Raw genomic sequence first — 15,895 nt, forward strand, 5'->3', positions numbered from 1 at the left:
ATCCAGTGGATAGCGGCGATCGTGAAAAAGTAAAAAAGAAGTTTTAAAAAAGTGCCAGTTTCACCTCTCCTCATGGATCGGATCCATGAGGGGAGGGGAAAATACTCACCTCGGGTCCTCCGCGATGTCCCTGGTGTTCCGGGACCCGAAGTCCCCCTCTGCGCATGCGCGCCCGATGTCAATTCAATGGATAACAGTGATCATTTAAAGTAAAAAAAAGAGTGTAAAAAGTACCAAAAAAAGTTTTAAAAAGTAAAAAAAAAAGTTAAAAAAGCGAATGTTTCATCTCCCCTCATAGATCATATCCGTGAGGGAGGATGAAATGATGTACCTAAGAACCCCGGATTTATCCACGGACCTTACCACAGCTTCTGCACACGCGCCAATCGCCAAAATGGCAGGCGCATGCGCAAAAGCTGTGGATTGCCAGGATAACTTAAAATCTTCCTGCTCCTGGCTACAAAACTTAGCCGAGAGCCTGGAGATTTCACGGGGGGGCCGCGGTGAGCGGTTCCTCGTCACGTGTTCGCCGTTATCCAATGGATATTGGCGATCACGTAAAAGTAAAAAAAGGTGAAGCTTCATCTCCCCTCACCGATGCGATCGGTGAGAGGAGATAAAACTTTTTACCGGAGTCCTCTGTATTTGCACCCCGACGCGATCTTCCTCCGTGAACTTTCCTGGATTCTGCACATGCGACCGCCGCCAAAATAGCGAACACATGCGCAGGAGTCGGGGAGCCCAGGAAACTGAAAATCTCCTTGCTCTCAGTGACCAACGGTCCCCGAGAGCCCGGGGCAGTGGCGGGTGGCCTCGTTGAGCGGTCCCCGGTCACATGATAAAAAGGTAGCGATCTACCTTAGGCCGGTCTCACATAAGCGGATAGGAATTACGGATTCCGCATGCGTCTGATCCGCGGTAATACGCAGATCAATCGCATTGGATTACACAATTCCGCTCACATTAGCGGGTTGGAATTACGTAATCCACTCGCAGAAAAGGCAACACAGCAGGTTCTATTTTACTGCTGATATCCGTGACATAGAGGCTATTGTGCTCCATGGTGGTGGATATACCCGCAGCCCATACGCTACTACCTTGTATATGGGCTGCGGGTACCCCCGTCATCGCTCAGCCACGGTGCGGGAAATAAAAACAACAAAAAAGGTACTGCGCATGACCGCCTGTGTGAGTAGGCAGTTATGCGCAGAACATTACGCGGCCGTACGCAGGGTCACAGCCGGGCTCACAGCTGGGATCCGCTGCGGGCCTCCGCAAGCGGATTCCACCTACGGCCATGTGAGCCCGGCGTTATTCAGACCGCTACCTGTAATACGTAATTTACCAGAAGCCCCGGGAACGCTCGCCTTCCTGCAGTTCCAGGAGCAGCTTGTTGAGCGCCTTCTGTGTGAGACCGCCGCACCGCTGCAAGATTACGGAGACTCACAGAGCGCCACTTTACACCCCATCCCTGCCACTGAGGTCAAGAAATGACCCCCAAAAAGCATGAGAGGAGGGGGATACCCGGTATTATTGCCGCATGGGCCCATTCCAACCGGCCCCCGTGGTTACCCCTGTCTCCGGACCACACAGTTAACATTATTACTTTTATCTAAGATTTGGGGAAAGCCGAAAAGGACGCGGAGGGGGGTAATTTTTTTAACGTGTCAATTCTTATTCCGTACAAGTGTGCAATGGGGCCTGGAATGTATTCAGTTGTGGCCTGAAATCCAACGAGTGTCCCTTTATTATAGGCCTTGCCATGGGCCCTGTAAGTAGATTAGGGCCACAAGGGGTATGTTTCTGAACTCTGTCGTTTTGGCCGCTCAAGGGCTCTACAAGCGTGCTATGGGGCCTAAATCACCTTCATGCTAAATTTCTGTTCTGAAAGCCACCGACTACTCCTTACATTTTGGGCCCCGTTGTGCATCCAGACATAAGATTAGGGTCACAATGGGTATGTCTCTGAAAACAGGACAAACAGGGGGATCCATTTTGGGGTGCAAGTCTTCATTCATGTGTGTGCTGTACAAAAAAAGCTGTTTTTAAAGTGACAGAATTTCCTAAAACGAAAATCACAATTTTTCCTTCTGCTTTGCTTGAATTCATTCAAAAACTGTGGGGTCCAAATACGGAGTACACCCCTGGAGGAATTTGTTAAGGGGTCTAATCTTCAAAATGGGGTCATTTGTGGGGGTTTTTCTATGGTTTTGGGCGCTCAAGAGCTCTACAAGTGGGCAATGGGGCCTAAAAGGCCTTCAAGCAAAATTTCTGTTCTGTAAGACACTGACTACTGCTTTCATTTTGGGCCCCGTTGTGGACTCAGATATAAGATTAGGGCCACAATGGGTATATTTCTGAACACGGGAGAAACAGGGGTATCCATTTTGGGGCGTAAATCCTCATTTTCATGTAAACTATAGGAAAATAATATGGCTTTAAAATGACATATTTGCAAAAATATGAAATTTTATTTTTTCTCTTCTAAATTGAATTAATTCCTGAAAAAAAAACTGTGGGGTCAAAATCCTCATGACCCCCTCAGTGAATACATTAAGGGGTGTAGTTTATAATGGGGTCATTTGGGGGGGTATTTATTATTCTGACACTCATGAGCCTTTCCAATATTGGCTTGGTGCAGGAAAACAAAGTGTTCCTCAAAATGCTGAAAAGTAATGTTAAATTTGTACGTCTCCTAAATGGTTAAAAAAAAACACAAACGTTTTTAAAATGTGCATTCAGAGTAAAGTAAACAGATGGAAATATATATCTTAGCAAAAATTTGTACAGGATATTTGCACATATTTGCATAATTACAGATGAAAATGTGAAAAAAATTTTTTCAAAATGTTCCCAATATTGGCGCTTTTAATAAATATCCATAAATACTATCCGTCTATTTATCCACCTATAGGAAGTACAACATGTGGCAAAAAAAACAATGTCAATAAGGGGTGACACCCCAAAATGGCCCCATAGCACACATGTAGAGTTCTTGAGCGCCCAAAACCATTGAGGACCCCCACAAATGACCCCATTTTGAAGACTAGACCCCTTAACGAATTCATCTAGGGGTGTACTGCCTATTAAGACTCCACAATTTTTTAATGAATTTGAGTAAAAGCAGAAGGAACAAAATCCCAATTTTGATTTTTTTTAGCTAATTGTGTCATTTTTTTTCATAAATTTGTCATTTTCATGACAGTTCTCTTTGTTTTAAGCAGGGAACACTGTGGAGCCGCCCCCCAAATGTTATAGCGCTAGTTGTTCTGTGTTCAGCAATACCCCCATTATAGCCCCAATCTGCATACAGGACACACGGCTCAGCCTATAATGGAGGGAACACCTATTGGATTTCAGGGCGCAACTAAATAAAAATGACTCCCTAAAAAGAACAGTCCCTGTCCCCCCCCCCCCCCTCCTTCTGGCGTTTCTGGGCAATAAGTTATTGGGCGGCATCAGGGATAAAGAAATTAGAAAATAAAATTAATCATGTAAAATGGTGTGATAAGTGATAAACAGGGGTGATTACAGAGGCCAGGGGGGGATGGGCATATGGGGCAATAATCTCGTATCCCTCCTCCTCCCTTGCTTGCTGCAGATGCGACACCTTTTTGAGCGTATTTAATGCCCGCAGTCTCAGGGATGGGGTGCATAAAATGGCGCTCTGTGAGCCTTCGCACCTCCCCGGACAGTAATGCATCCTGGGGTGCGGCGGTCTCAAATAGAAGATGCTCGATGAGCTCCTCTTGGCACTGCAGGAAGCTCAGCGTGCCCCCAGATGACTTATAGACGACGTGCGCGTTATAGGTAGCGGTCTGTATCAGGTAGATCGCTACCTTCTTATACCACGACCGCCTCTTTCTTTTTACCAGGTATGGCTGTAGAGCCTGGTCGGACAGATCGACGCCTGCATAAATTAGTTATAGTCCGTCACACAGAGCGGTTGTCTTTTCTGTGTTGCGGCCCCCTCTCCCTTACTGCAGCGCCGGCCTCTGTGTGCGCGGTGGACAACATGTAAACATCTTTTTTGTTGCACCACTTTATGGCAGTCCCATTAAAAGGACAATTCCCAGGAATTGTTTGAGTCCTGGGATGTCAGTGGGGGTCCACGGCCTGGAATATACCGACGCGGGGTGCGCGGTAATGTACTGTCCGGCGTAGGTGTTTGTCTGCCGGGCAATAAGATCCAGAGCGGCATCACTTATAAATACATTTTAAAAATGAAATGGGGTAAAATTGGCGACGTCCGCATTGATGCCGGGCGTGGCGGTAAATGTGGGGCAAAAATATATCTGCGTTACTCCACGCAGCGGCAGGCGCCGCAATACTTGGCCCTGCTGCCCCAACAACTACCTCAGCCTCCATAGCGCTAGAGGCTGAGTCGTCGCTTAAAAAACACTCCTCCGACTCACTGGTGGCATCGCTACCGGAGCTCGACGCAAAGAGCAGCGCGTACGCTGGATCAGCGCTGTAGCGCCTACCATCCATTTTATAATTTTTCTTTAAATGGATGTAGAAAAAAAATAAAAAAAATAATGTGACCCACAAAAAAAGACGGCCGTGGGTATAACGGGGTGATTAGGGTATGAGGGGCGGTGAAGACGGGGTGAGGAGGTAGACAAAATAAAAAATATATAGTTTTCCCCCCCCCCCCAAAATAAAAAAAAACAAACCGACGTGGGTATAGCGAGGTAATGAGGGTACGAGGGCCGGTGATTACGGGGCGACGGCGGGGTTTTTTACTCCCTATATCGGACACGATTTTTCGCTGCTATCTCTCTCCTGTCACAAATCTCTCTCAGTGCGGGGAGGAGATACGCCGGACTAACCGTGTGCGATATTTACTAAACATATGACATGGATGGCTGTGATAGGTGTATCACAGCCTCCCATGTCAGCAGGGACCAATCACTTTGGTCCCTGCAACTCACTATGCCAAAGGCAACTTTTGCCTTAGGCTCTACTGCAGTCCCCACTGACATCTACTGGCGCCCGGCTATCTGTAGATAACCGGGTGCCAGGAGATTTCAAATCTCCCGGGCAATCCGGGCTTCTGCGCATGTGCCGCCATTTTTCCTTGGCGAGCATGCGCAGAAGCCGGCGGCAATGGCAGATCGCCGCGGGACATCTCGGAGGACAGGGGTGAGTATTTTCACCTCCCCTCATGGATCGGATCTATGAGGGGGAGGTAAAACGTTTACTTTTTTAAACTTTTTCGCAATCGCCGTTTACCACTGGTCCCCAGCGGCATCGCCTGTCTCGCGGCTACCTGCAGGTTGCCGGGAGACGTGAAATATTAAATTTCCCGTGCGATTGCCGCTTCTGCGCATGCGCTGCCATTTTTCTCCTGGCGCGCATGCGCCGAATACGGCGGAGGGCCGGGGACATCGCCGGGGACCTGGGTGAGCAGTTTCAGCGCCCCCCATGGTTGCGATCCATGAGGGGAGCTGAAACTTCATCTTTTTTTAACTTTTTATTTACTTTTTTGCGATTGGCGCTATCCATCGGATAGCGCTGATCGCATTGCCGGGGGGGACTGCCTGCAGCCTGAGATGACAGCTCCATGCTGTTGGCTACCTGCGGGCACCGACAGCATGGAGCTGTCACGTCCAGAGCCTGAGGGGCATTAATCCAAAGAGGACACATAATACTATGTCCTCTAGGATTAAAGCCCACTCAGGCAGGACGTAGTTTCCTGATGGGGCCATCATGGACATTTCTGTCCTTAAGAACATCCAGCCATTGGATTCTCCTCTCCTCTTTCTGAGTCCATTAATATCTGCCTTTCTGAAATCCACCCTTGAGGTCTGAGTCTTCTCTGTTCTTCCTCCCCTTGTTATCCAACATCCAAGGATACCATGATCACTGCCTCCTAAGGTCCCAGCCACCCTTACTTCCTCAACCATTCCCTCCTTGTTGGTGAGAGTTAGGTCCAAGATAGCAGATCCCCTTCTTTTCTCTTCTACCTTCTGGAAGATAAAGTTGTCACCAAGAGCGGATAAGAATGTGTTGGATCCATTACTTTTACCTGAGAGATTCCCAACAAATGTCTGGATGGGTAAAATCTCCCATGATCACTATGTTGGGCTTCTTTGAGAGCTTGGCCATCTGATGTAGACAGAGTTCATTAATATCTTCAATAAATGTGCACCGATCACCGCCGCGCCGTACATGGCTGCAGCTGCTCCAGAATCATTCAGGGAAGATTACACCATAAAGCCAGTGAGGTGAGCGCAAGATGATCTCCAATGCCCTGAAGTGGCAACCCAAACTTGAAAGATGTGGAAGGAAGCGAGGAACTACTGATCGAATGGATCGAAGAAAGGCCCAAATGCTGAAGACCCCGGCAGCGGTTCATTTCAAGCAAACATATTGGAGTGATAATGGTTCAGAACAAATCGCTCGCTGTTCGCTCGCATCACTGACTTTCAGGCGTTGTAAAATCTATTGTGGGCTTGTCACTACGTGTCAATGGTCCCCGCTCATCACAGAGCAGATGAAGCACTGAGCCAGAAGCCCGTGATCCATCCCTGAGCGGTGACGCTCGTGCAGCCGTTTAGATGATTGTCGTCCCGTGTAAAAGGATAAGGGAAAGCAGATTAACAAGTATAACGAACACTCACACCCCCAGCAGCACTGAGGAGGAGGATCTAGTAAGTATTAACCCCCACGGGAGGGTCCTTCTGCAGAGCTGCCTTTACAATGAGCGCCCAACGGCCGATCCTTCAGAGGAACACATGGTCAGTCTATAACGATTAACAAAAGTCTGGGGGGAAATGAATCAAATACATCTTGTTATTTGTATAAGGAGTCGCGGTGCAGGAGGATCAGGGAAGTGTTAGGGTACAGACTGAAATCCTTACTCAAAATGAAGAAAACGTAACTTGTAATCACAATATCATAAAATCTTATATCAAGAACCGCCTCATAACGTTTACTTGTGAATGAACACATGGCTTAGTAGGGTAAACCAGAAGGAACCCTCAAACCAAATCTCCCCTAATAGGCAATAAATGGGGTATACCGGACTGATGTCATGTGAGAATAGTGTCAGTCTCAGCTGTCCGCTTAGATCTTGCCCGGGTGCTTGCCCTCACTTAAACCCATATATTCAGAATAGATGGTTTTATGGACATGTGTATTGGTCCAGAGCTCTGGGTTCTATAGATATTCCACTCAAAGAATAGCTAATTTCAGGGACCTATTCATTAGTCCAAAAAATATAGGCTCTATAGGTGTTTAGCTCGACGCGTTTCTATCGCTTGCGCGATTCATCAGGAGCCATATATTCAAAAGAGAGTAGATGAATGACCATCTGTAATGATCCAGGACCGATATCCTGGTCACGATAAACCAGAGTAATAATGGTGTCTGCCACCCGGAAGGTTTAGCTCTGATGTTGCCAGACCGATTTAGCGTGCGTAAAGTACAATGACTTATCTAGGAGTATCAGATAGTCAGGCCTAGACCTAAAGGATTTGCTATCTTCTAACTCAATGGTCCCTAAGGTTGGTAAAACCCACAGTTAGAGTAAATAATGAATGCCCTAACTGCTAAGTCCCTTGCTCATGACTCAATGCTGATCATTGGTCAGAATGTATGGACTGGAACCAAAATAACAAAGAAAATCGGCAGCAGCTCCAGCCCTGTTATTTGTATAGCGCCAATTTATTCTGCAGCGCTTTGAGGTAATTTATTACCCCCCACTTGGTACTCATTTTACCAACTTCAGAAGGATGGAAGGCTGAGTCAACCTTGAGCTGGCTACCTGAACCATGCAGGGTTTGGGCTCACAACCTTCAGGTCCTAAGCAAGAGCATTCTGCTGCCTTAACCTTCTGCACCACATGAGACTCCATGTAGCTGTGCGCAAATGTTCTCCAAAGGAACTAAGCTCCTTTCTGCCCACAAAGTTGACACTGCACGTCAACCGGATAGTCTCCTTGATCCATCTACTGAGTGTAGGCTTTCATACCTTACAGCCCTTATTTTTAGTGGAGAACAGAATTAAGAGCTTCTCACCCAGCCTAATATCCTGAGATCTTTTCAGATAAACTTTAAGGTTTCTGTGTAAATCTAGGGTGCAAAGCCTTTCCTCTCCTTCAGAGGAGGAATCCGGGCGGAAGGCTGGAAATGTTACAACCTGGTTTGTATTTAGGAAGGAGGGTCTTGTAATAAAGTAGTATTAGGCCCAAAAGCCTGCAATTACCCATTTCTCTTGGCTGATGTCACGGCCAGCAGAAAAGTCACTTATATCGAAAGGTATTTAAAATCAACCTCCTCTAAACACTGATAGATCCTATTGGGGAATGGGTCTGAGGACAACTGGTCTGAGCCTTGCTGCTGCTTTGAGGACTCTCTTTACTAAAGAATCTTCCAAGACTTGTTTGCCCAAGAAAGCCATCATTGCTGAAACTTGAACCTTGAAAGGTTGATACACTGAGACCTTTGTCTAGTCTACATTGCAACAATTCCAAATTGTTGATGATGGAGAGATCTTCAGGAGGGAATCCATATTCTGAGCACCATGTCATAATACTCTATGGATTCTTGCTTGTAGTCTTTTTGTAGAATCTACTCTGGAATGTTGCAGTATATTCACCACTGCTTCCGAAATCCCTCTACCCCTTAGTAGGGACTGGTCAACCTCCAGGCTGTCAGGTTGAATCTGTTTAGATGTGGGCAGAGCTGTATGCCCTGAGACACCAGGTTCTGCATGGGGGAAAGCCTCCAATAATGCCCTTGACTCATGTGCATTAGCAGGGAAAACCATGACCTTCTAAGCCAAAACAGTATGATGGCTATTATCGTGGCCTGGTCTTGCCTGATCTCCATCAATACACTCATTATCATGGAAACTGGAGAGAATATATAGGCCAACTTGAACCTCCAAGGGATGGATAGAGTATTGACTGCCAGGGAATGGTCCTCCTGGTATAGTGAGCAAAATTTCTCCACCTTGGTGCTGAGTCTGGTCACCATCAGGCCAACCTCCGCAACACCCATCTGAGAGTGATCTGATGGAATATCTCTGGATTCAGAGCCCACTCTTCTGGAACAGAGAGACCTCAGCTGAATTCGTCTGCTATTACATTGCATATCCCTTGGATATGCACCGCTGTAAGGTGGATTCAATTCTCCTCTGCCCATCTCATGATCTTTCCCACCTCAATTTGGAGGGGCTGAGATTGAGTGCCACCCCGCTTGTTGATGTAGTGGACTGCAGCCATGTTGGCTTACCTGACTTTTACCACCCTCCCCTTTGATCCGCAGGGCAAAGTGAGTCAGGGCAAGCCTCATTGCCCGAAGTTCTCTCAGATTGGAAGATAAATTCTTCTCCTGCGATGTTCAAATCCCTCGAACTCTGACGTCCTCCAAATGGGTGCCCCAACCTAGTTGGGATGCATCTGTAGTCAACAGGTTGAACCATAGACCTCCTGTCTATCAAGCAACTCTTGGAAATTTTCTGTAAGGACCACCAATTGGTATATGAAGATATGAAACCAGGAAATGTGAACAAAATAGTGTATTGGAGGGGATATGAAATCTGTTTAATAGCCTGAGCGTATTATGTCTAGGACCCAAAGGTCCTGCATTGATTCTAACCAACTCTGAAGGAAGAAACGGAGATGCCCTCCTACTGGAACGGCTAATATATCTGGGGGGGGGGGGGGTCAGGTTTCTGGCTTATTCTGCCTTGCCTCTTGGGCCTCTAGTGCCCCTTCTCTGACTTATGTTACGCTGATATTGCAATCTATATTGCAGGCCCTCGGGGAAGATCTACCTCTCCTTGATGAATGCCCCGGCCCTAAATGGCCTGCGGTAAGGATCTCTTTCTTTTTCCCACTAGCCCTGCCATGATTTTATCAAGCTCAGAGCCAACTAGCTTGCCTGACTCAAACGTAAGGCTGCAAAGATGGTACTTTAAGGTGTTATTTGATGTCCATGCTTGTAGCCATAGGGTCCGCCTAGCCACCGTGGCAAGGCCCATACCCTTTGCTTCGAGTCTTGTATGCTGTGCTGATGCATCGCAAAGGAATTCAACCTTGAGGCTGAGTGCTTAAAAGGCTGAAAGGATATCATCTCCAGGTACCCCGTCATTTGTATCAGTTTGGACCAGAGCTAAATCCTACACTGTGCAGATTATGCCGTATAGCATCTTCTCAGGGTGCTACTGGCTCAACGGTCCATAGGATCCTGAAGGCTTGATCCATTTTCAGTTGGTACCACAGTGCGATGCGATAATCAGGAATGTGGTCTTAAACTGTCTAGAAAGGATTGGTCCTTTCTCTGGGTGTTTCCATTCAACCATCTTTGCTTTATTCAAAGTATAATCCACTTTGAAGACCCTAGGTCCCCCAGAAGTGGGCTCCAAGGCTTCCCTCGAATCAAAATATTGGTCCCTTGACCAGATGGATCTTAAAGGTTTATTACTTTTCCCTTTTGGGAAATAAAACCTTCCCTCCACATCCTCATCTTCAGAAGAAGCAGAAGAATTAGTTTTGTGGAAGATCTGGGATTCCTCATCAGAAGGTGGTCTTCTCCTGCGTTTGGAACACGTAGAATAGTGGGTAAAGGGGTCCCTGAATTCCTGCATTGACTCCGGGAGGAAATGTTTTAAGATCACCAGGTCTTGAGTAGTGGGTTCTCCTGTGGGCAACACCCTACTGCTACCTATCAGGTATGTCACACTATCTGCAACTACGTATGGAGACTGCTTGGACTCGCGCTCAGCCGAGACCTCAGCAGCCAACATCTCTGAATATATGAGGAGAGAAAACAATGTTAGAAAATGACCCGTTTCATGCAGAAGCTCACTTTGTCGTCTCCTTGCCTTTGTTTCTTTACATAGAAATAAGAGTTCCATCTGCAGTTGTCTTAAGACACAAGAAGAGTGCCGCTCAATCAAAATGGTGCGGTGCCTAGCTAGATGCCAAATTCTTGCATTCAGATCCTTCTAACCGGTGAAAGAACCAGCGACCGAATGACTGCAGTGACCTGGATTGGCACTACAGAATAAAAGTACTTTACCTGTAAGTTAAGAGCAACTGTTCTAACTACCAGTTCATTTAACAAAGTGTAGTTAGGCTGGACTTCATTTAATAAGAAAAGGAGTCAGGAAACTAAAGAGTTAAAGGGGTTGTCTCGCGAAAGCAAGTGGGTCTATACACTTCTGTATGGCCATATTAATGCACTTTGTAATGTACATCGTGCATTAAATATGAGCCATACAGAAGTTATTCACTTACCTGCTCCGTTGCTAGCGTCCCCGTTGCCATGGTTCCGTCTAACTTCGGTGTCTTCTTGCTTTTTTAGACGCGCTTGCGCAGATGGATCTTCTCCCTTCGGCTGGTCTTGGAAGCATCGGCGTTTTGGCTCCGCCCCCTTGTACGCGTCATCGCGTAGCTCCGCCCCCATGACGTGTGCCGGTTCCAGCCTTCTGATTGGCTGGAATCGGCACGTGACGGGTACAGCCAATCAGGAGGCTGGAACCGGCACACGTCATGGGGGCGGAGCTACGCGATGACGCGTACAAGGGGGCGGAGCCAAAACGCCGATGCTTCCAAGACCAGCCGAAGGGAGAAGATCCATCTGCGCAAGCGCGTCTAAAAAAGCAAGAAGACACCGAAGTTAGACGGAACCATGGCAACGGGGACGCTAGCAACGGAGCAGGTAAGTGAATAACTTCTGTATGGCTCATATTTAATGCACGATGTATATTACAAAGTGCATTAATATGGCCATACAGAAATGTATAACCCCACTTGATTTCGCGAGACAACCCCTTTAAGGTTTTAGGCACCATTGTAAATCAGTTAGTGACAGGCCCCCTGAGTGAGGGAAAAAGGTGGGGGTTCCGGTTCATTTTGTATTGCGCACTTAGAAATTGATAACAGGGTTAGAAAACGGAAGCGAAGAGCAGTATGTAGGGAGTATGGAGTCAGACAGTAAAGAGGTGACTCAGAGGGTAGAGTAGCCAAGATGGACACAGAGGAAGCAAGCGGATAGCCATCTGAAGACCTAGCTTCTTCTTTCTCCTCTGCCCTGCTGTAATTAGAGACCAGCTATGTAAACTTTCAAGAAATCCTGTGTGCAACAGCTTATACATTACCCCAACGCAGAGAAAGAGAGATTGGTTGTTTTCCCAAAACTGATGTCCGCTCAAGCCAGCGCTGCTTTCTACTGGACAACAACTTCAGACAAGAAGTAGAGAATCTTCATAGAAGTCTTTGAGTACTCAAGAAAAATTGAGCACAGTGTTTCAGGAATGGCAAAACTGTTAATGGTGTTTATAAAGGGTATTTTCTTGTCAGTTCTTTCTATATAGCTCTTCCTTAGCTCAGATGCTGTCTGCTCAAAGTTTATTTATCCATGCATAAAGTGTTAAACAGTATATATGCAAGTTGTATATGCAATTTCTGGAGTGTAAGAATAATGCAGACAACCACGGGTCTGAAAGTAAATGGTGTACCTGTCACTTACCTACATCCGTGTGTTAGTCTTATTTAGCTACGAAGCGCTCTTAATCCAGGCACTGGCGTCACGATCACCTAATTCCATTAGTCGTCCAGATCCTGTTATATACCTTCAACGGTGCACAAGATTACAAAGGGCGTGCTGTACTCATTGCCACCGTGACACGGCTCCTAAGCCACATTTTAGAAACTGCTCAGAGTGCAGGCCTTGTCGCCCGTTGCATGACCATAAGGCGGCCAACATCCATCTGTCCCCCTCACAGGACAAAAACCACTAAATGGTTTTCAGGGTCCTGGCGCTATATAGGATGGCTGGGAGGCGTGCCTGTCAGTTGACGGAGAAGAATACCCCATCATTGTGCTGCTGGAGGACAGAAGGAAAGGTTTTTTTTTTGCTTATTGCATTTATGGAAATAGAGGTTGTAGAACGTTCCGCACTTTAGCTGCAGGTCTTCGAAAATGACTGAATGTCAGTCTCATCTAATGCAGCTACCCTCCATTCGGAGTGCAGAACCACGACCCGCTGCAGAGGGAAGGTGTCAGCGAGGCACACGGGGACCCACCTGTACGGCAGCTTCCTCCGTGATCACTGGCTGCGGGGTCCGGCGGCTCCTCTAAATCAACCCGGAAATTCCCATCACTGCTTGCCTGAAAAACAATGCAGAACAGCAGGAAGGTCAGGAGGAGTGTCTGCCGGACCCGAGCCCCGCTAGATACAGACCCCTCTCCTCCGTCACACGCTCAGCTCTTCAGAGATCAGCATCTACAGGGAGCGTTCTGACTCCGGTTTTGGCCCTGTAGACGCTGATCTTCTTGCCTTCAGTATTCCCAAGGAGCTGCACTGGATTGTCCAGTAATGAGAGGAATGTTCCGGATTTGTGCCGACTGTTTGGCGACACGGCTCAATGATTATTACTCCAGGAACAGCAACGACTCTGAAATCCAAACCAATGGAAGACAAAGTGGCCTGAACTGCTCACTGCGAAGTCACCGAAGACTAAACAGAGGTGCGGGTGTCCTACACCTAACCAGGAGGCAACCCTGGCACTGATTGCGTGATTACAGGTCCTGAATCATCTGTTAGAGGAGAGGTCACAGTTACTAGTGGGGTACCACAGGGGCAGTATTAGAGGGGGTCACCGTTACTAGTGGGGTACCACAGGGGCAGTATTAGAGGGGGTCTCCGTTACTAGTGGTGTACCATAGGGGCAGTATTAGAGGGGGTCACAGTTACTAGTGGGGTACCACAGGGGCAGTATTAGAAGGGGTCACCGTTACTAGTGGGGTACCACAGTGGAAGTATTAGAGGGGGTCACCGTTACTAGTGGTGTACCATAGGGGCAGTATTAGAGGGGGTCACAGTTACTAGTGGGGTACCACAGGGGCAGTATTGGAGGGGTCACCGTTACTAGTGGGGTACCATAGGGGCAGTATTAGAGGGGGTCACCGTTACTAGTGGGGTACCATAGGGGCAGTATTAGAGGGGGTCACCGTTACTAGTGGGGTACCACAGGGGCAGTATTAGAGGGGGTCACAGTTACTAGTGGGGTACCACAGGGGCAGTATTGGAGGGGTCACCGTTACTAGTGGGGTACCACAGCGGTCAGTATTGGAGGGGTCACTGTTAGTAGTGGGGTACCACAGGGGCAGGACTGGAGGGCGTCACCATTACTACTGGGGTACCCGAGGGGTCAATATTGGGGGTTACTGTGACTAGTGGGGTACCCCAAGGGTCAGTATTGAGTGGGTCACCGTTACTAGTGGGGTACCACAGGGGTCGGTATTGGAGGGTTCACCATTACTAGTGGGGTACCACAGTGGTCAGTATTAGAGGGGTTCACTGTTACTAGTGGGGAACCACAATAGACAGCAATGGAGGGGGTCACCATCTCTGATGGTGTACCACAGGGCTCAGTATTAGAGAGGCTCACTGTTACTAGTGGGGTACCACAGGGGGCAGTACTGGAGGGCGTCACCATTACTAGTAGGGTACCATAAAGGGGAAGCAATAGAGGTGTCGCCTATTCTAGTGGGGTACAACAGGGGGCAGTATTGGAAGGGTCACCGTTACTAGTGGGCTAGCACAGGGGGCAGTAATAGAGGGGTCATCGTTATTAATGGTGTATCACAGGGGGCTGTATTGGAGGGTTTACCGTTACTAGTGGGGTACCACAGGGGACAGTATTGGAGGGTTTATTGTTACTAGTAGGGTACCACAGGGGGCAGTATTAGAGGGGTTACTGTTACTACTGGGGTACCACAGGGGGCAGTATTGCAGGGCTCACTGTTACTAGTGGAGTACCACAGGGGGCAGTATTGGAGGGTTTATTGTTACTAGTAGGGTACCACAGGGGGTAGTATTGGAGGGTTTACTGTTACTAGTGGGGTACCACAGGGGGCAGTTTTAGAGGGGTTACTGTTACTACTGGGGTACCACAGGGGGCAGTATTAAAGGGGTTACCATTACTAATGGGGTACCACAGGAGGCAGTATTGGAGGGGTCACTGTTACTAGTGGGGTACCACAGGGGGCAGTATTGGAGGGGGTCACTGTTACTAGTGGGGTACCACAGGGGGCAGTATTGGAGGGTGTTGCTGTTACTAATGGGGTACCACAGGGGCAGTATTAGAGGGGGGTCACCGTTACTAGTGGGGTACCACAGTGGTCAGTATTGGAGGGGTCACTGTGACTACTGGGGTACCCGAGGGGTCAGTATTGGGGGTTACTGTGACTAGTGGGGTACCCCAGGGGTCAGTATTGAGTGGGTCACCGTTACTAGTGGGTTACCACAGGGGTCGGTATTGGAGGGGTCACCATTACTAGTGGGGTACCACAGTGGTCAGTATTGGAGGGGGTCACTCTTACAAGTGGGGAACCACAAGAGGCAGTAATGTAGGGGGTCACCATCTCTAGTGGTGTACCACAGGACTCAGTATTAGAGGGGGTCACTGTTGCTAGTGGGTTACCACAGGGGGCTGTACTGGGAGGGTCACCATCTCTAGTGGTGTACCACAGGGCTCAGTATTAGAGGGGGTCACTTTTACTAGTGGGGTACCACAGGGGGCAGTACTGGAGGGGGTCACCATTACTAGTGGGGTACCACAGGGGCAGTATTAGAAGGGTCACCCTTACTAGTGGGGTACCATAAGAGGTAGCAATAGAGGGGTCATGGTTATTAGTGGTGTATCACAGGGGTCAGCATTGCAGGGGGTCACTGTTTCTACTGGGGTACCACAGGGGGCTGTATTGGAGGGTTTACGGTTACTAGTGGGGTACCACAGGGGGCAGTATTAGAGGGGTTACTGTTACTACTGGGGTACCACATGGGGCTGTATTGGAGGGGTCACTGTTACTAGTGGGGTACCACAGGGGGCAGTATTGGAGGGGTTACCGTTACAAGTAGGGTAACACAGTGGG

At 48.1% G+C, this 15,895-nt stretch overlaps 1 protein-coding gene across 1 annotated transcript in view; it reads right to left on the bottom strand.

The window, feature by feature from the left end:
* MAP3K19 (mitogen-activated protein kinase kinase kinase 19) overlaps positions 1–15,895 on the bottom strand; it is a 97,463-nt gene that overhangs the window by 56,568 nt on the left and 25,000 nt on the right. The window contains exon 6 of the mRNA XM_066575140.1: positions 13,042–13,126. Within this exon, the coding sequence (XP_066431237.1) occupies positions 13,042–13,126 (85 nt within the window). The remainder of the gene's footprint in view (positions 1–13,041; positions 13,127–15,895) is intronic.

This window comes from Eleutherodactylus coqui, chromosome 8 (assembly GCF_035609145.1).
Source record: "Eleutherodactylus coqui strain aEleCoq1 chromosome 8, aEleCoq1.hap1, whole genome shotgun sequence".
In the NCBI taxonomy this organism is placed as follows: Eukaryota; Metazoa; Chordata; class Amphibia; order Anura; family Eleutherodactylidae; genus Eleutherodactylus; species Eleutherodactylus coqui.